Source organism: Eschrichtius robustus, chromosome 5 (assembly GCF_028021215.1).
Source record: "Eschrichtius robustus isolate mEscRob2 chromosome 5, mEscRob2.pri, whole genome shotgun sequence".
Taxonomy (NCBI): domain Eukaryota; kingdom Metazoa; phylum Chordata; class Mammalia; order Artiodactyla; family Eschrichtiidae; genus Eschrichtius; species Eschrichtius robustus.
Window position 1 is genome coordinate 55082392 of NC_090828.1, and position 21054 is coordinate 55103445.

The 21054-nt window shown below is 37.8% G+C and overlaps 1 protein-coding gene across 5 annotated transcripts in view; it reads left to right on the forward strand.

Moving 5' to 3' along the window:
* TTN (titin) overlaps window positions 1-21054 on the forward strand; it is a 279823-nt gene that overhangs the window by 139854 nt on the left and 118915 nt on the right. For 2 of the 5 annotated variants that reach the window (XM_068543885.1, XM_068543886.1), the window contains 15 exons: window positions 691-768; window positions 7227-7310; window positions 8861-8944; window positions 9024-9107; window positions 12286-12369; window positions 12480-12563; window positions 14588-14671; window positions 14805-14888; window positions 15022-15105; window positions 15235-15318; window positions 15452-15529; window positions 15931-16014; window positions 16814-16903; window positions 17175-17252; window positions 20250-20363. The exons of the other annotated variants lie outside the window; for them this stretch is intronic. In XM_068543885.1, coding sequence (XP_068399986.1) covers window positions 691-768; window positions 7227-7310; window positions 8861-8944; window positions 9024-9107; window positions 12286-12369; window positions 12480-12563; window positions 14588-14671; window positions 14805-14888; window positions 15022-15105; window positions 15235-15318; window positions 15452-15529; window positions 15931-16014; window positions 16814-16903; window positions 17175-17252; window positions 20250-20363 — 1278 coding nt within the window. The remainder of the gene's footprint in view (window positions 1-690; window positions 769-7226; window positions 7311-8860; window positions 8945-9023; window positions 9108-12285; window positions 12370-12479; window positions 12564-14587; window positions 14672-14804; window positions 14889-15021; window positions 15106-15234; window positions 15319-15451; window positions 15530-15930; window positions 16015-16813; window positions 16904-17174; window positions 17253-20249; window positions 20364-21054) is intronic. 5 annotated transcript variants of the gene reach the window in all.

Here is a 21054-nt window from a genome sequence, read left to right on the forward strand (position 1 = left end):
GCGAGCGGGGGCTACTCTTCGTTGCTGTGCGCGGGCTTCTCATTGCGGTGGCTTCTGTTGTTGTGGAGCACAGGCTCTAGGCACACGGGCTTCCGTAGTTGTGGCACGTGGGCTCAGTAGTTGTGGCTCGCAGGCTCTAGAGCGCAGGCTCAGTAGCTGTGGCACGTGGGCCTAGTTGCTCCGCGGCATGTGGGATCTTCCCGGACCAGGGCTCAAACCTGTGTCCCCTGCATTGGCAGGCAGATTCTTAATCACTGCGCCACCAGGGAAGCCCTGTTCAGTTTTTAAACCTCTTGAATTTCACAATAAAAATGAAAAACAGTAGCTTATAAATAATATATACTTACATCTTTAAGTCTCTGAAGCATTTAAGAATATTATCACTGAAGAGAAAATATCAATTATTCCACCAAAACAAGCAGAAAGAGCACCAGCTGAAGGCATCTTATTCATTTTTCTTGTCAAGTTCTTATGATCCTTACATGGGAAATTCCCCTGGATTTTTGTTGTTGTATTTGTTATCAAAATTCAACTCATTTTAATTACTGTAATGTATTTGATACAGTGATGTCTGTATTTTGTACTGTGGCTATGTTCTTTTCTGTCTTTACATTTCTCTTACGCTCTACTTGTTAAAAAATCTTTATGAATGTTTAAAAGTAAAAGAAACTATTACTACTGTCTCCAAAGTACCTGAAGTACCCAAGAAAATTGTGATAGAAGAAAAAGTACGTGTTCCTGAAGAGCTCAAAGTTCCACCAGCTAAAGGTATCTGCCTTTGCTGATTCGCCACTAATACAAAACTCCCTTTTACTCATTTATTATGGGAAGAAAGAGAGAGAGATTGTTCTCCCCTCAACGCCACAAAATGGCTGAATTGTGTAAACTTCAATTTATGTCCCATGACATAATCCTCCCTTTTGTGACTACCCTCTGGGAACACAGGCCTAAGCCTAAAAGTTGGTTTTATTTGTATTGATCCTCTTCTTAAGCAATATTTAAATATTGACCCCTCAACTTCTTTTTCAAAAATAATTCATTTTGGAAGCTATTTTCAAGTAGCTCTGGAAACAAATAAACATGTTCCAAGTGACAATAGAAAATGATGTTGTATCCAAAGGGCAAAGTCCTTCTAATATGACAAATCAACAACTCATCAACAAGGCCGTCTAGAGAGATGCATTGATTGTGTGTTTAGATGACTTATAATTTGGGGATTTTTTGACATTCTCCTTGTTAGATGCCCCTTTTTGTCTTGATATTTTACACCCAATGATGCAATTTTTTAAAATAAATATCTTTAAAGCACCTGAAGTATCCAAGAAAATTGTTCCAGAAGAAAAAGTTCGTGAAGCTGTTCCTAAAAAGCCTGAAGTTCCACCAGCTAAAGGTATACACTGATACTAATCACAACATGAAATAACACTATGTTTAGTTATTCATGGCTTAAAGTGAATGTGAGTGATATAAATATTTGTATTTTGTTTCTTTATATTCTTAATATCTTATATTTGGTATTTATTACAATTAATATACTAATATCTTTGAAGTTCCTGAGGTGCCTAAGAAAAGTATTCAAGAAGAAATATCAGCCATAGTTCTTTCTGAAGATGCAACGATGTACAGTGAGTGTAGAAAAACTGGTGGTTCTCTTTGGTTCGTCTGTGTTTGTCTTCATAGCTTTTAAAAGTAAATATACTAATATCCTGTAAGATCCTAACATGCCAAAAATATTTGGCTAAAATTAGATAATTTGAGTGACTGTTAGCCTCAGACAAGGTATATTTCCTCACCAATTTAAAAAATAAAGAGTCCTGTACGTATACCATTACCCAATTTTAGAAAAGTCACTTGTCTTGTTGAATTTGTCATTGTCTTGTTAACCTGTTCTGTGTACAAATGTCTTCTGCTTTTCAGCAATTCATTTTCTCAGACCATAAGGCAATTTTCTTTAACTTGATAATAATATTTTACTTGGATATGTAGAATCAAAATACTTCAGCATTAGTATTTTTTACTCTTTGCAACAATCGTTGTAAACATTTTGGCAGCGCTATTCAAATACCCATCGATTTACAAGGCCATTAGAACCTCAAAAGAATTCTCAAGCCATTTTTGGTTTTGCCTTCATGCAAAATTATGATTAATTAATTTGAAGAGTAAAATAATATGAGTAAAAAAATATTCTGAGGAAAATACTGTTTAATAATCTGAATAGTGAAAATGCCAGCAGTCAAGATATCCTTCCATTTATTTGAATGTAAAATTTAAATCCAATTTTTGTCACCCTATAATAATAGGTTTGGATAAAAATATATGATGACTCCCTCCTCTGAATACCCTTTCTATACTTGAGTTTGGTTATTATTATCAGCCAGTCTTCCCTTCTGAAATCTGGAGAAATCTTTATTTTTCAGTTGCCTTATTTTCCAAATATTTAATCATTGTTATTTTTCTTTTCTTCTTCCAATCTCTGAATGGTTTTCACATTCATATTGAATATGAAGCCACAGACTAGATTTGGTTTGAAAATATAGATAACTAGTTTCCTGGAACAGGAAAGGACTTAGATGAATTTCCAGTAGGTCAAATATTGGAGAATTCTTGATGTGCAACTCAACATCGACCCTGTTCTTTAAGAAAAAAATCCATAAAAATGAACAACAATAGGGAAATTTTACCAGTAGCTTTCTGCAGACAAAGTAAAAGAATTATGTACTAGTCCCTGACCAGTGAATTCCTCAATTTTACCATCCTGATCATAAAGAAATGCTGAAAAGTCATATATCATAAAACTGGGAATGAGGCTTTTTCCTAGCCAGTGTGTTATTGTCACTAACTTGGATCTATGTAGTACTAGTCATTTGAGTTATAGATGTGTATTATGTATTATGTTTTTCTTAACACTGTACTTCATCCACCTTGAAATGCCTCTAATTGTATAAATACTAATATCTTTAAAGTTTATGAAGTATCTGAAGAATCGTCTCCAGAAGAAAAAGTACTTGTGACTCATCCTCAAAAGACAAAAACCAAAGTAGCAAAAGGTATATAATACCAATGACCCAGTGAAGAAAATTTATTTTTGGCTCATTTTAAAAGCTCAATACTCTCCTTCACCATTTATAAATATAACTATACTCATATCTTTTAAGTGCCTGAACCACCCAAGAAAGTTGTTCCAGAGGACAAGATATATGTGACTATTCCTAAAAAGAGAGGAACACCAGCAACTAAAGGTACATTCCGACAACATCAAACTTGGATGAATATCTTTGGCTTCAAGACTCAAAAATTGCATGTTATATAATCTACTGTTTTTATAACTTCTAAGTGTAAACCTACTAATATCTTTAAAGAGCCTGATACAACCAGAGATGTATTTCCAGAGGTGGAGTTACTTGAGGTTGTTCCCAGTCTTCCAGAGCATCTTCCAACTGAAGGTATAATTCTTAGTTACGAAAATCTAAATAAGAAAACCTTTCTTCATCAGTCTGCAAAATATGTTCACTGCTTTGTGTAGATTTTCACGACCTCTAATGCTAAAATACTAATATCTTTAGTGTCCCTAATGTACCCAAGACAAGGAACTATCTATGACTTGCTCCTAAAAAGTCAAATCCCACTCATATAATGAATAAACATTAGAACAAAAATAAAATTTCTAATTTAAGGTTATAATATCTGCTAATATCCCTAACTTTCTTTGTAAGTCGTGTCTTCATGTCTTTGCCTTTCTCAATGAAAAAATACTAATATCTTTAAAGAGTTGGAAGTCTCCAAGGAAGATGTTCCAGAGAGACAACCTCCTGTTACCAAAAGAAGAAAAATACCACCACCAAAAGGTACAAGCCAGAAGAAGGTTGACTTTCTTGTCTCATGATTGTAGTTGTACTCACCACGTGTAAAAATACTAATACCTCTAAAACTCCAGATGCTACCAGGGAGATCACTTCAGAGAAGTGGGTCCCCCAAAGTAGCAGCTCGACTGGGTATATACATGTCCCCATGAGTCATAAGGGGGAAAAGTCCATAACTTTATACACATGGAGATGCTTGGGCTATAAATTTTATCTATGAGCCCTCCAGGGAAAATATATATACATATAATGTGCAGATGTGACCCAGATGGAAGTAGCTATTGCTGTTTCCTTAAAAAATAAAATTCAGACTAGCTAGAAAAAAAAAATCTATATGAGAGATCACCTATAACATTTATATCCCTGAAACTAGACTGAATAGGCTCACCCCACACCGCTCTAAAGCAGAAATCAGTGCCGTAAAATGACAGAGGTGCTTGGCTGTAGACTATAGGTTAGTAATTCAAATGCTCCATGGGGTTGAAATTCCAGGATATAATACAACTACCTGTTGAATTGCTCTTCTATTAAAATAAACTTACTACCAAAAACAAGCACATAAATTTGAAATAACTGAATTCCCCTAAGACTTAAATATCATAGAAATATTTTTAGAAAACCATGACTTAAAGAAAATAAAATATTAAATTCACTGTGGAACTGTTCTATCTGTAATATCATCTCTACACGAGAGCCTTCTAAAACCAGGGCAGTTAAAACCAAAACCAGTTAAAGTTGGAATTCTGCCCTGAATATTTATTTGCTCCTCTCATTGTCTTTTATTTGTAAAGAGTCCTACGTTTTCTCATTTTGAATATTTTCAGATAAATCAACAAATGAGAACGTTTTAAAACATCCCCCAAAATTCTTCACAATGCCCATGATATTCTGTAACTTAAAGAATATCTGAACATTTTGACAATATTTTCTCTGTTTGAAATATTTTAGTTGTTCTCCTTCCTCCTTTACTTGAAAAACAATCACCTTTTTAAAGTGCCTAAGGGACTTCCCTGGGGGTCCAGTGGTTAAGACTCCATGCTTCCACTGCAGGGAACACGGGTTCGATCCCCTGGTCAGGGAACTCAGATCCTGCAAGCCGCTTGATGCAGCCAAAAATAAAATAAAATAAAATAAAGTGCCTAAGGTGAGGGTACAAAATAAAGCCAATCCAGGTAAGAAAGGAGCTGTTTTATCTTCTTCAAACTAATAGCAAAAGGTACATTGTTAATTAAAACTCAGTTTTTTTCACTTAAAGGTAAATTTTTATCTCAGTTCCTATGTATCTACCATTCAAAGAAATAAAATTACTAATATTGATAGTGCCTGAGATGACCAAGAAAACAGCTCCCGATAATCAAGTATTCATACTGTTACCAAAGAATCAGATTTGGGGAGCAGGGAGGTCACCCAGTCTGGGACATTCCTGTAGGTGGGGTTTTGACTAAAACTCTTTATTGCTCTTCATCACTCTGAAGTACAATGAATTCATATCTTTAAAGTGCCTGAATCACCTCAAGAAGTTGTCCCTGTAAAGGAAATACTCATAGCTGCTCCCCCTGAAATTGAAACACCTTCCACTAAAGGTATCATTCTATCATTCCTTCCTTCATTTATTTAACAAATGCCCACTATGTGCATGGTGCTAGGGAGCTGGGGAATAATAAACAAAGACAAGATTTGATTCCTTTCTTCAAGACTTTGTACCTCATCCAGTTCTTGAAGGAAGCATCCTTGTAGACATAAAAGTCACTTGGGTTCAGTTAATGTCATTAATGTCTCCACTGATCCCTTAACCTCTAAGTATAATATAATACTAATATCTTCAAAGTAGCTGAAGCTGTGCAAGAAGTTGCTCCTGAAATGAAAGTATCTGAGGATGTTCCTAAAGAGGCAGAACCTCCGCCTGTGAAAGGTACCTGTCACCTCTGAACAGATACTGAAGAAATTGTCTGTCTTCGGTTCTTAAAACTATGTTTTTCTAATGTTCTTCCTAACTCCTAAATGTAAACATACTAATATCTTTAAAGCACCAGAAGCTCCACAAGAAGTTCCCTCTCAAAAGAAAATATGTGTGACTGTTCCTATCAAAACAGAAAACCCTCCTATTAAAAGTGTTCATTCAACAAATACTTCATAAGGAGGGTCTACAGGGTCATAGGACCTCCACTAGTTGCTAGAGAAGAGTGAGCCCATCTTCTCAAGGATGCTGCTAATCCCATTCAACTTAGTTGATTGGTGGGGCAAGGGGAGAATAGGCAGAGAAGAAACTTCTAAAAAACTACATTTGCTGACATATTGTGGTTATTGTTTTCATTAATCATTTTAACTCCTAAATGTGAAATACTAATGTCTTTAAAGTGCCTGAAGCTGCTCAAGAAGGTGTTCCTGCAAAAAGAGTTCCTTCCAAAAGGAGAGGACCTCCATCAGTTAAAGGTACAAGTCCCCATGCCGTCAAGTTCAAGAAGAAATAGCTCCTGTAGTCTTGAAAATATTTTGCTGTTCCCACTGATCTTTGCAATACTAAATGTTAAAATACTGATTTCTTAAAGTGCCTGAAGCTCCCCAAGAAATTTTCGCTGAAAAGAAAACATATGTGGTTCGTCACGGAAAGACTGAAGCCCTTCCTGATGAAGGTATATGTTGCTGGAAGCTTAGACGTTTGGGAAAATGTCTTTTCCTGTATAAATGTATTTCCTGTTTGTATTGATTCTTGTAACTCCTAAACGTAAAAATATTAATATCTTTAAAGTGCCTGAGGTGCCCGAAGAAGTTGTCTGGGAAAAGAAAGTGCAGCCTCCCCAAAAGCCTGAAGTTTTATCTGTCAAAGGTACATCCTAACAGCCCCTCAGGAGGGAATAGAGAGGGCTATGGAAAGAACCGCCTTGCTAGCCTTGAAAGTGCTTTTGCTGTGTAAATGTGATTCTTGTCTGTGTTGATCCTCATGACTCAAATGTAAATTTACTAATATCTTCAAAGTGCCTGAGGCTCCCAAAGAGGTTTTCCCTGAAAAGAAAGTGCCTATGGCCACTCCTAAAAAGCCAGAAGTTCCACCAGTTACAGGTATTTGTCCTCGATCTGAGGTTTAAGAAGATATAACTCATCTGCTCTTGAAAATATTTTGTTCTAGTGGTCACATAACTCACAAATGTAAATTTACTAATATCTCTTAAGTGCCTGAGGCTCCCAAGGAATTTGCCCCTGAAAAGAAAGCACCAGTGGCACCTCCTAAAAAGCCAGAAGTCCCACCTGTTACAGGTATTTGTCACAAACCTTAGGCCTAAAAAGGCATAGCTCTTCTGCTCTTGAAATTAACTTGTTCCAGTGATCTCATAACTCCTAAATGTAATTTTACTAATATCTTTTAAGTGCCCGAGGCTCCCAAGGAAGTTGTCCCTGAAAAGAAGGTGCCTGTGATGCCTCCTAAAAAGCCAGAAGTCCCACCTGTTACAGGTAGCTGTCACTCACCTTGGATTTAAGAAGATAAAACTCTTCTGCTCTCGAAAACATTTTGCTCTCGTGGTCTCATAACTCCTAAATGTAATTTTACTAATATCTCTTAAGTGCCTGAAGCTCCCCAAGAAATTTTCCCTGAAAAGAAAACATATGTGGTTCGTCGCAAAAAGACTGAAGCCCTTCCTGATGAAGGTATATGTTGCTGGAAGCTTAGACGTTTGGGAAAATGTCTTTTCCTGTATAAATGTATTTCCTGTTTGTATTGATTCTTGTAACTCCTAAACGTAAAAATATTAATATCTTTAAAGTGCCTGAGGTGCCCGAAGAAGTTGTCTGGGAAAAGAAAGTGCAGCCTCCCCAAAAGCCTGAAGTTTTATCTGTCAAAGGTACATCCTAACAGCCCCTCAGGAGGGAATAGAGAGGGCTATGGAAAGAACCGCCTTGCTAGCCTTGAAAGTGCTTTTGCTGTGTAAATGTGATTCTTGTCTGTGTTGATCCTCATGACTCAAATGTATATTTACTAATATCTTCAAAGTGCCTGCGGCTCCCAAAGAGGTTTTCCCTGAAAAGAAAGTGCCTATGGCAACTCCTAAAAAGCCAGAAGTTCCACCAGTTACAGGTATTTGTCCTCGATCTGAGGTTTAAGAAGATATAACTCATCTGCTCTTGAAAATATTTTGTTCTAGTGGTCACATAACTCACAAATGTAAATTTACTAATATCTCTTAAGTGCCTGAGGCTCCCAAGGAATTTGCCCCTGAAAAGAAAGCACCAGTGGCACCTCCTAAAAAGCCAGAAGTCCCACCTGTTACAGGTATTTGTCACAAACCTTAGGCCTAAAAAGGCATAGCTCTTCTGCTCTTGAAAATAATTTGTTCCAGTGATCTCATAACTTCTAAATGTAATTTTACTAATATCTTTTAAGTGCCCGAGGCTCCCAAGGAAGTCGTCCCTGAAAAGAAGGTGCCTGTGATGCCTCCTAAAAAGCCAGAAGTCCCACCTGTTACAGGTAGCTGTCACTCACCTTGGATTTAAGAAGATAAAACTCTTCTGCTCTCGAAAACATTTTGCTCTCGTGGTCTCATAACTCCTAAATGTAATTTTACTAATATCTCTTAAGTGCCTGAAGCTCCCCAAGAAATTTTCCCTGAAAAGAAAACATATGTGGTTCGTCACGGAAAGACTGAAGCCCTTCCTGATGAAGGTATATGTTGCTGGAAGCTTAGACGTTTGGGAAAATGTCTTTTCCTGTATAAATGTATTTCCTGTTTGTATTGATTCTTGTAACTCCTAAACGTAAAAATATTAATATCTTTAAAGTGCCTGAGGTGCCCGAAGAAGTTGTCTGGGAAAAGAAAGTGCAGCCTCCCCAAAAGCCTGAAGTTTTATCTGTCAAAGGTACATCCTAACAGCCCCTCAGGAGGGAATAGAGAGGGCTATGGAAAGAACCGCCTTGCTAGCCTTGAAAGTGCTTTTGCTGTGTAAATGTGATTCTTGTCTGTGTTGATCCTCATGACTCAAATGTATATTTACTAATATCTTCAAAGTGCCTGAGGCTCCCAAGGAAGTTGTCCCTGAGAAGAAAGTTCCTGTGATGCCTCCTAAAAAGCCAGAAGTCCCACCAGCCAAAGGTAACCACCTCCACGTTGCTATGTTTGACACTGTCTGTCTTTACTCTGTCTAATCATGAAAATACTAATCTCTTTAAAGTACCCGAGGTGCCGAAGGCAGCTGTCCCAGAAAAGAAGGTGCCTGAAGCTATTCCTCCCAAACCGGAAAGTCCTCCCCCAGCAGGTAATGACAATGCTGTACATACCAGGGAGAAAAATAACTGCTATTTTAGCTAGAAAAAAATTATATGTATAAATCCCAGTACACAAAGGTGATATAATTCTAAAGAAAGAAGAGTTGTCAGTAGTCGAATATATCTTGGTGTATGATTGCATGATATAGTCATTCATTATTTCCACCTTTTCTAAACACAAATTACCAATATTTTTTAAGTGCCTGAGGCGCCGCCAAAGGAAGCCATCCCTGAAAAGAAAGTGCCTGTGGCTCCCCCTAAAGAGCCAGAAGCTCTACCTGCTAAAGGTATTTATCCTTCCATGTTGTTGGTCTCCTGTTTTGGGGGCTGGGAAAAAGTGTTTAGAAGTGTCCGCCAGTTTCATAAATGATACTTGCTTGGGCAAATGTGTTGTCGATATTCCCATTTTATAGTTTCAACTAATAGATACTAATATCTTCAAAGTTGCTGAAGTTCCTAAAGAAGTTGTACCTGAAAAGAAAGTGGCTGTACCCAAAAAACCAGAAGTCCCACCTGCTAAAGGTATTTATTCCCACTGCTGTGTTAAGAATATATATTGTCTTGTCCTCTTCATGATTATTGTAACATATGCCTTCACTGTTCCCAAATTCTAAAAATACTGATATCTTTCAAGTACCTAAAGCTGCTCAAGAAGTTGTCCCAGAAAAGAAAGTTCCCAAGGCACCACCCAAAGAACCGGAAGCCCCACCTGTCACAGGTACACGTTGGCCCAGACATCATTCTGCAGAAGAAATGTCTCTTCAGTTTTTGAGAGTGATTTTAGTCCATTGCTCATTAACCTAACCGTAAAACTACTAATATCTTTCAAGTGCCTGACGTTCCCCAAGAAGTTGTTCCAGAAAAGAAAGTTCCCAAGGCACGGCCCAAAAAACCAGAAGCCCCACCTGTCACAGGTACATGTTGGCCCAGACATCACTCTGCGGAAGAAATGTCTTTTGAGTTTTTGAGAATGATTTTAGTCCATTGCTCATTAACCTAACCGTAAAACTACTAATATCTTTCAAGTGCCTGAAGTTCCTCAAGAAGTTGTCCCAGAAAAGAAAGTTCCTGAGGCACCGCCCAAAAAACCGGAAGCCCCACCTGTCACAGGTACATGTTGGCTCTGACCTCATTCTGCAAAAGAACTATCTCTTCTGCTATTGAAAACAGTTTCCATCTATTGCCCTTTGTTAACTGAAGTGTAAAACTACTAATATCTTTCAAGTGCCTGACGTTCCCCAAGAAGTTGTCCCAGAAAAGAAACTTCCCAAGGCACGGCCCAGAAAACCAGAAGCCCCACCTGTCACAGGTACATGTTGGCCCAGACATCACTATGTGGAAGAAATGTCTCTTGAGTTTTTGAGAATGATTTTAGTCCATTGCTCATTAACCTAACCGTAAAACTACTAATATCTTTCAAGTGCCTGAAGTTCCTCAAGAAGTTGTCCCAGAAAAGAAAGTTCCTAAGGCACCGCCCAAAAAACCGGAAGTCCCACCAGTTTCAGGTATTTTTCACCCGTCTTTATTCTATAGAAGAAATGCCTCCTCTGCTCTTGGAAATACTTTTAGTCCATTGATCTCTTTAAGCTAAGCATAAATCTACTAATATCTTTTAAGTGCCTGACGTTCCTCAAGAAATTGTCCCTGAAAAGAAAGCACCAGTGGCACCTCCTAAAAAGCCAGAAGCCCCACCTATTACAGGTACCTGTCATTCACCTTAGATTTAATAAGATAAAACTCTTCTCTTGAAAATATTTTGTTCGAGTGGTCACATAGCTACTAAATGTAAATTTACTAATATCTTTTAAGTACCTGAGGCTCCAAAAGAAGTTGTCCCTGAAAAGAAAGTACCTGTGATGCCTCCTAAAAAGCCAAAAGTCCCACCTGTTACAGGTATTTGTCATGAACCTTAGGCTTAAAAAGGCATAACTCTTTTGCTCTTGAAAATGTTTGTTCCATTGGTCTCATAACTACTAAATGTAATTTTACTAATATCTTTTAAGTGCCCGAGGCTCCCAAGGAAGTTGTCCCTGAAAAGAAGGTGCCTGTGATGCCTCCTAAAAAGCCAGAAGTCCCAGCTGTTACAGGTAGCTGTCACTCACCTTGGATTTAAGAAGATAAAACTCTTCAGCTCTCGAAAACATTTTGCTCTAGTGGTCTCATAACTTCAAATGTAATTTTACTAATATCTTTTAAGTGCCTGAGGCTCCCAAGGAAGTTGTCCCTGAAAACAAGGTGCCTGTGATGCCTCCTAAAAAGCCAGAAGTCCCAGCTGTTACAGGTAGCTGTCACTCACCTTGGATTTAAGAAGATAAAACTCTTCTGCTCTCGAAAACATTTTGCTCTCGTGGTCTCATAACTACTAAAAGTAATTTTACTAATATCTTTTAAGTGCCCGAGGCTCCCAAGGAAGTTGTCCCTGAAAAGAAGGTGCCTGTGATGCCTCCTAAAAAGCTAGAAGTCCCAGCTGTTACAGGTAGCTGTCACTCACCTTGGATTTAAGAAGATAAAACTCTTCTGCTCTCGAAAACATTTTGCTCTAGTGGTCTCATAACTTCAAATGTAATTTTACTAATATCTTTTAAGTGCCCGAGGCTCCCAAGGAAGTTGTCCCTGAAAACAAGGTGCTTGTGATGCCTCCTAAAAAGCCAGAAGTCCCAGCTGTTACAGGTAGCTGTCACTCACCTTGGATTTAAGAAGATAAAACTCTTCTGCTCTCGAAAACACTTTGCTCTAGTGGTCTCATAACTTCAAATGTAATTTTACTAATATCTTTTAAGTGCCTGAGGCTCCCAAGGAAGTTGTCCCTGAAAACAAGGTGCCTGTGATGCCTCCTAAAAAGCCAGAAGTCCCAGCTGTTACAGGTAGCTGTCACTCACCTTGGATTTAAGAAGATAAAACTCTTCTGCTCTCGAAAACATTTTGCTCTAGTGGTCTCATAACTTCAAATGTAATTTTACTAATATCTTTTCAGTGCCCGAGGCTCCCAAGGAAGTTGTCCCTGAAAAGAAGGTGCCTGTGATGCCTCTTAAAAAGCCAGAAGTCCCACCTGTTACAGGTAGCTGTCACTCACCTTGGATTTAAGAAGATAAAACTCTTCTGCTCTCGAAAACATTTTGCTCTAGTGGTCTCATAACTTCAAATGTAATTTTATTAATATCTTTTAAGTGCCTGAGGCTCCCAAGGAAGTTGTCCCTGAGAAGAAAGTACCTGTGATGCCTCCTAAAAAGCCAGAAGTCCCACCTGTTACAGGTAGCTGTCACTCACCTTAGATTTAAGAAGATAAAACTCTTCTGCTCTCGAAAACATTTTGATCTAGTGGTCTCATAACTTCAAATGTAATTTTATTAATATCTTTTAAGTGCCTGAGGCTCCCAAGGAAGTTGTCCCTGAGAAGAAAGTTCCTGTGATGCCTCCTAAAAAGCCAGAAGTCCCACCTGTTACAGGTATTTGTCATGAACCTTAGACTTAGAAAGGCATAGTTCTTCTGCTCTTGAAAATATTTGTTCCAGTGATCTCATAACTACTAAATGTAATTTTACTAATATCTCTTAAGTGCCCAAAGCTCCCAAGGAAGTCGTCCCTGAAAAGAAGGTGCCTGTGATGCCTCCTAAAAAGCCAGAAGTCGCACCTGCTAAAGGTATTTGTCACTGATCTTAGGCTTAAAAAGACATAACTCTTCTTCTCTGGAAAATATTTGTTCCAGTGATCTCATAACTCCTAAGTATAATTTACTAATATCTTTTAAGTGCCTGAGGTTCCCAAAGAAGTTGTCCCTGAAAAGAAAGCACCAGCGGAACCTCCTAAAAAGCCAGAAGTCCCACCTGTTACAGGTATTTGTCACAAACCTTAGGCCTAAAAAGGCATAGCTCTTCTGCTCTTGAAAATAATTTGTTCCAGTGATCTCATAACTTCTAAATGTAATTTTACTAATATCTTTTAAGTGCCTGAGGCTCCCCAGGAAGCTGTCCCTGAAAAGAAGGTGCCTGTGATGCCTCCTAAAAAGCCAGAAGTCCCACCTGTTACAGGTAGCTGTCACTCACCTTAGATTTAAGAAGATAAAACTCTTCTGTTCTCGAAAACATTTTGATCCAGTGGTCTCATAACTTCAAATGTAATTTTATTAATATCTTTTAAGTGCCTGAGGCTCCCAAGGAAGTTGTCCCTGAGAAGAAAGTACCTGTGATGCCTCCTAAAAAGCCAGAAGTCCCACCTGTTACAGGTAGCTGTCACTCACCTTAGATTTAAGAAGATAAAACTCTTCTGCTCTCGAAAACATTTTGATCTAGTGGTCTCATAACTTCAAATGTAATTTTATTAATATCTTTTAAGTGCCTGAGGCTCCCAAGGAAGTTGTCCCTGAGAAGAAAGTTCCTGTGATGCCTCCTAAAAAGCCAGAAGTCCCACCTGTTACAGGTATTTGTCATGAACCTTAGACTTAGAAAGGCATAGTTCTTCTGCTCTTGAAAATATTTGTTCCAGTGATCTCATAACTACTAAATGTAATTTTACTAATATCTCTTAAGTGCCCAAAGCTCCCAAGGAAGTCGTCCCTGAAAAGAAGGTGCCTGTGATGCCTCCTAAAAAGCCAGAAGTCGCACCTGCTAAAGGTATTTGTCACTGATCTTAGGCTTAAAAAGACATAACTCTTCTTCTCTGGAAAATATTTGTTCCAGTGATCTCATAACTCCTAAGTATAATTTACTAATATCTTTTAAGTGCCTGAGGTTCCCAAAGAAGTTGTCCCTGAAAAGAAAGCACCAGCGGAACCTCCTAAAAAGCCAGAAGTCCCACCTGTTACAGGTATTTGTCACAAACCTTAGGCCTAAAAAGGCATAGCTCTTCTGCTCTTGAAAATAATTTGTTCCAGTGATCTCATAACTTCTAAATGTAATTTTACTAATATCTTTTAAGTGCCTGAGGCTCCCCAGGAAGCTGTCCCTGAAAAGAAGGTGCCTGTGATGCCTCCTAAAAAGCCAGAAGTCCCACCTGTTACAGGTAGCTGTCACTCACCTTAGATTTAAGAAGATAAAACTCTTCTGTTCTCAAAAACATTTTGATCCAGTGGTCTCATAACTTCAAATGTAATTTTACTAATATCTTTTAAGTGCCTGAGGCTCCCAAAGAAGTTGTCCCTGAGAAGAAAGTTCCTGTGATGCCTCCTAAAAAGCCAGAAGTCCCACCTGTTACAGGTAGCTGTCACTCACCTTGGATTTAAGAAGATAAAACTCTTCTGCTCTCGAAAACATTTTGCTCTCATGGTCTCATAACTCCTAAATGTAATTTTACTAATATCTCTTAAGTGCCTGAGGCTCCCAAGGTAGTTGTCCCTGAGAAGAAAGTTCCTGTGATGCCTCCTAAAAAGCCAGAAGTCCCACCAGCCAAAGGTAGCCACCTCCACGTTGCTATGTTTGACACTGTCTGTTTGTCTTTACTCTGTCTAATCATGAAAATACTAATCTCTTTAAAGTACCCAAGGTGCCAAAGGCAGCTGTCCCAGTAAAGAAGGTGCCTGAAGCTATTCCTCCCAAACCGGGAAGTCCTCCCCCAGCAGGTAATCATGAAACTCTCCAAACCAGTATATTTAAAAAGAAAAACTCTCTTCTTAGTGCTGTAAAAATCTTTTTGCAAAATATTTCATATACTTTAGTCAATTCTAGCGTTAAAATGAGCTTGTGTCTTTAAAGTGCATGAGGAGCCTGAGGAAAGTGCCCCAGAAGAGCCTCCAGCTGAAGTCGTGGGAGAGCCAGAGCCTGCTCTTTCTCCAGAAGGTACTGGCCAGCTGCTAGGTTGCCTTTGCCAACCTTAGCTCTTCTTGTCGCAAAGATTCTGGGCATTATGGGCTTTTCTCTTGTTTCTCACTCTTCTTCACTGATTCTAAAACATAAATTCTAATATCTTTAGTGACCGTGCCACCTAAGAAACCTGTCCCAGAAAAGAAACCACCCGCCGTCATTGCCAAGAAACCGGAACCACCACCAGTGAAAGGTATTTCCCACTGCCACTGCTTCCTACAGAAAAATGTCTGTCGTTAAAAAGCTATGTTCTGCTGCTCAGCTTAATGATTTCCATATGTCATTGAAACTGTGAGCTAAAAACGACTAATATCTTTTAAAGTGCCCGAGCTGCCCAAGGAAGTTGTTCCTGAAAAGAAAGTGCCTCCAGTGGTTCCCAAAAAACCAGAAGTCCCACCTGCTAAAGGTACTCGTAACTGTCCACTGTTTAATGGAGGTGGATACAGCCTTTATCTCTTGAAAAGTGTTTTGCTCTGTGTAAATGTGATGAGCGTTTACAAGTGATTCTTCATAATGTTAAAATACTAATATCTTTTAAGTGCCTGAAGTTCCCAAAGAAGTCCTTCCAGAAAAGAAAGTAGCTGTTCCCAAAAAGCCCAAAGTCCCACCAGCTAAAGGTGCATGTTACTAATGAGATTCTGTAGAAAATCACTCACTCTTGGTCTCAAAAGTCACTTACTATAGGAAACCCTTTTGTTTGTCAAACATCTTATATTAACAACTACAAACCTACTATACTGGATGTTTAGGGTTTTAAATGTTTTTAAATAGCATCACTAAAAAAAAACTGGTACATCTGTTATAAATATTAGAAGAGTTTACTAACATGGTTTTGTTAATCTTAATAGGCTACATTGTCTTCCCACTATGTGGATCCAAGAACAGATCACTGGCCTAATCGTGAATTTTGTTCTTGGATCTCTCCCTGGGTTATTTGAACTAGATGTGAACTAGATGTGGTATAAATTTCATGTACTTCTCAACTACCCAGAAGTAAAACCAACTCATATCTTTTAAGTGCCAGAGGTACCAAAGAAACCTGTCTTAGAAGAGAAACCAGTCGTCCCTGTTCCTGAGAAAGTAGAGTCCCCTCCTCCAGAAGGTACAGGTAATGCCATTTATGAGCTTACCACTTATGACTGTTTTTAATTTAAGCCTTGTTCCTCTTTTCTAATTCAGTATCTCTGGGTCATTTTCTGTCCTTTAATTATTTGTCTTACTTCACTATTCTTTTTTTTTTTAGGAATTCCTTTATTTTTATTTATTTTTATTCATTTTTATTTTTTTTTCGGCTGTGTTGGGTCTTCGTTTCTGTGCGAGGGCTTTCTCTAGTTGCGGCGAGCGGGGGCCACTCTTCATCGCGGTGCACAGGCCTCTCACTATCGTGGCCTCTCTTGTTGCGGAGCACAGGCTCCAGACGCGCAGGCTCAGTAGTTGTGGCACACGGGCTTAGTTGCTCCGCGGCATGTGGGATCTTCCCAGACCAGGGCTCGAACCCGTGTCCCCTGCATTGGCAGGCAGATTCTCAACCACTGCGCCACCAGGGAAGCCCTTCACTATTCTAATTAGCTCCAATCTCAAATCTATTTGGGGTCATCAGTCAGCAGTATCTACACTGGCCATCATAAGCTGTTTCAACAAAGCTTCTCCAACGCACACAAAGTAGGACAGGAAAACTAATGACTATAAATAACATTAAACACCAAAAGGGCTTTTCAAGCATTCAAATCAATAGAAACAGAAATCAGTCAAAAAAGATGGATTTCATCTTAACAAAAACAAGAAACAACATTAATAGAAACAAGGGAAGAAATCAAGATGACTATTTATTGTGTGTTGCATTTTATGCATTTTAGAATATTGTTCCACACATTCAACTAAAATTAACTATATCTTTAAAGGATATGAAGAACCTGTGGAAATTGCTCCTGAAGAGGAAGAGCCAGTTCCTGTTGCAGAAGAGGAGGAACCAGAAGCCCCACCTCCGGCAGGTACAAGACAGGATTCACTGAATGGGAAAATACATCATTTGATTTTTGTGTCTATTATGTATCTTATTTAAGGTAAAATCTGTCTTCTATCTCCTTCCTTAACATTTGACCTCATTGGCAAGAACAGAAGTCAATTACACACATAAAACTTTTGTCCTACAGAGTTTAACAATGTGCATAGCAAAGAAATGTGTGATCTTTTTTATTTATTCATAGCATTAAACTATTCATTGTAATCATCTGACTCTAAAAGAAATTCCTATCTTTCAAGTGCCTGAAGAGCCCAAGAAGATTGTTCCAGAGAAGAAAGTTCCTGTCATCAAAAAAGCAGAACCTCCACCACCTGAAGGTACTTACAGTAAAATAAATATTCACTTCATTTTTGTGTGCTGCCTAAAACTTGACATTCTTTCCTTATTTTGTATTGGGCTGTATTATGTGTTGAACTGTCATCTGTATGTTACAGTGCTGAACAGACTTGTCAAATTTATGTGTACATATTGCATCTTGCAATTTTATATTATTAAACGCTACTAATATCTTTAAAGTACCTGAGATGGCAAAGAAAGTTGTCCCAGTGAAGAAAGTCCCAACTGTTAAGAAGCCAGAAACCCCAGAAATTAAAGGTATTCACATAATCATTGACATCATAATTTTTTTAAAGTACTCTGATATCTTAAAGTGGAATCCAATAAGTTGTCTTCATTGTTAGGGACAAAAATGTCCTCATTTTGCTTTCATTAATTTTAATGCTGCTCTGTTAATTATAGTTTCTTTATTCTTAACATTGTTTTCAATGTCTTTAAATACTCTTTTAAAAATAAAACTAATATCTTCAAAGTGTCTGAGCTGCCCAAGAAACTTGTTCCAGTAAAGAAGGAACCTGTGCCTGTTACCAAAAAACCAGAAGTCTGGCAAGAAAAAGGTACCTACTATGAAGAAAAAAATATGTGTTTCTCTGAATGCTGTCTGCACATCTTAATCGTAGTTCTTAGAGCAAAAAATACTGAAGTATAAGTATATGCAAGAACAAATTTTACAGAAAAAAGGGGGAAATAATGAAGACACAGAGAAAATGAGACAGACAAGTAGGAGAAATCCAGCCTATCCTGAGAGATAAGGCTGGATATAAAGATGACAGTCATATTTTAGAGATCTTTGAATGCCAGTATAAGGCATGTACTTTAGTCTGTGGGCAATAGGAAGCTTCAGTGGTGTATAAATTAATAGGAGTTGGGCTTCAGATAACTGGCAGCAGTTCAAACTCTTAGAAAAGGATGATAATAGAAAAGAGCCATTGCAGTTACTTAAGGTCTTCAAAAATTGGACAAGATCAGTGGTGACAGAAATGGAAAAGGAGGTTGGATTTAAGAGAGGTGGAGATTGAGTTGGTGTCTCTTCTCAAAGCAATTAGGGAAATAGAGGAGCCCAAGATGATTGTAAGGGTCGAAGCTAAGCCATGAGGATGGTTCATTGGGTCCCCAAACTAAATTAATATTAGAAAGAAGATAGTAAATATATTTTTCACTTTTCAAGTATGGAAGTTGGGAACGTGCATCTGGAACTTAAGAAGGAGATCAGGGCTGGAGATGTAGATCTAGAAGTTATCACCATGGAAATAAGAGCTGAGAGTTCAGGAGTGATTGCTCAAAGAATGTAGAGCCAATTTTTAAAAGCATCAAAGTAGACCAGTGGAGAACATCTACACTTAAGGGTACGCAGAGGAAGAGAAATAAATGAAGAAGGCTGCAAAGACTCATTTATAAAAGAGGGTGTCTTGCCTCCAAAGCCATTTTCCCCAGAGAGTCTTATAAGATGAAGTACTTTCCCATGTATTCTTTGCCTGCTCTTTGCAGTATCTTGTACACCTTCTAAATTCTTAATAGTAAACAAAATCAATATCTTTAAAGTGCCTGAAGTTCCCAAGGAAGTCATCACAGAAGAGAAAGTGTCAGTTCCTACCCCTGAAGAACCAGAAGCTCCACCTGTCCAAGGTACATGACTGCTCTATAAATCTTGGAAAGATGATAGTTGTCTTCATTATCTTGCTTTGGTTGTAGATGGATCATTTGTATTTATCTGTTGTCTGTCTTATGTAGTGAAGTTATTGGTATTTTTGAAGTCTTCTGAAGAATATGTTATAATGTGTAACTAAGTTGATATGTTGAAACTTAGCAGTTGCAGTATTCTATTCTGAATTCAGTCTAAAATATAAAACACTGTGTTTTTTAAGTTGCAAAGTCTCCTGAGGAAATAATATATGAAGAAAGAGCATCCATAACCATTGGTAGAAAAGTGACTCCCCCTGTTGAAGGTATTTATACACATATATATATATATATATATATATATATATATTATATAAATATAAATATTTTTAATCTCTTGAAAACTCCTGTTAGAAATACAAAAGTATTTATAGGGTAACATTCCTTCTTGAAATTTTATATAAAAGCATTCTAGCACATGTTTGACTGCTTTGTTTTTCAAATCATTATACTTCTTTTGAAGTAGAATCTTTGATTATTCTTGATGGTAATTATAAATTCCAAAAGATACAGTTTACTGCGACAACACTGGAATAATTGTATTGGATCCTCAAATGATAACCCAATGTCAGATATTAAAAGTCATCTCATTTGCCATCAACATACATCAGATAGTCAGTAGAAAGCTTGAGTATAAGAAAATAAAAATCTTACCTCTTTTTTCTATGTAAGTGAATTTTTATGTTTTTGTTTTTGTGACTGTCATCTTTGCATCTATGTGAAATTTCTATGAGTCTTTGTGAAGAACTTTATATTACAGTCTCTTATCCTCTGTCAACATTCTTTAAAGATCGTGAAATTGAAAAGTATGTTAAGCCTGAAGAACCTGAACCTGAACCACAGCCAGAAGAAATACCAATACAAGGTATTCAGTTAATTGGACTTAAGTCTTCATCACCATATTCTTCATCTGATACATATGTGTTTTGCGTTGTTCTACATGTACAGTACGTCTCTTTGCACCTGTATGTAAGATATTCTGTTTTAAATGTGCATCTCAGTCTTATGTATTCATGTCATTTGTACTATTTATTTCACATCAATGTGGCTTATATGGATGCTTCCTTTGTTGTTTTTATTAGCGCCTGTGCTGTATTTCTCATTATCTATGTACAGTGTTGATATTCTTATATTTTATGCTGGACACTTTTACGTTTTATGTTGGATACCAATAATATGTATCCAAAAAAGCAAACTTTTTACTTCATAAATATACTAAAATTTCTACTGAATATACTGTATATCCACATACCAATTAACATATTCATATACTAATGCTCCTGAAATACTCTTTTAAGAACCTGAACCTGAAAAGAAGGTTATTGAGAAGCCAAAACTCAAACCAAGGCCCCCAGCTCCTCCTCCAGCTCCACCTAAGGAAGACCTGAAGGAGAAAATACTCCAGCTTAAAGGTATAAAATGCCACTTCCCAAGTTTTATTAACCTGCTCCAAACTTCTATTCAGACATCTGAAGTTGTACTTGCAAGAAATGTATTTTTAAAATATGTACTTTCGGACATGATCAAGTTGCGGGAATTCCACAGAGACCTGTGTTTTATGCTGCCCTGGGTGCCTTGTTGGGCCGTGGCTGCTGCCCCCAGGGTCAGAAAGTGCACCATTGTTAGCTTCATCCTGGCCATCTCAATGCAGGGACTGTCCAACTAACTTTCTCATGCAGAGTGGGGTGAAAGGATTTTCTGATTTCAAAGCGTGGTTGCTATGCATATCTTTGGGATCTTGTGCATGTGGAATGTAGAAGAAAACTCTGCAAGATATTTTTATTATTGCAGTAGCAAATTTATACAAAAGCCAAAACTTTGTTCTTAAAGAATGACATATGCTTTAAAATATACTATAGATAATATATTTATGGCATCCAATAGCTGATGTGTTCATAAACCATGAAAGGAAGGTATATGAACGCTCTGGCACTGCTTCCCCACTTTTTTTTTTTTTGCAACTTAATAAAAACCCAGTTGTGTTCCGTGGTTGTCCTCACCATAGCCAGAAAGAGCGGTTATGGATACATTTGATATCCAGCATCTCTTCCCATTGTTAAACTTCCTTTCATTCTCTTTGCATTTAGGTTTTTCTTTGAATTG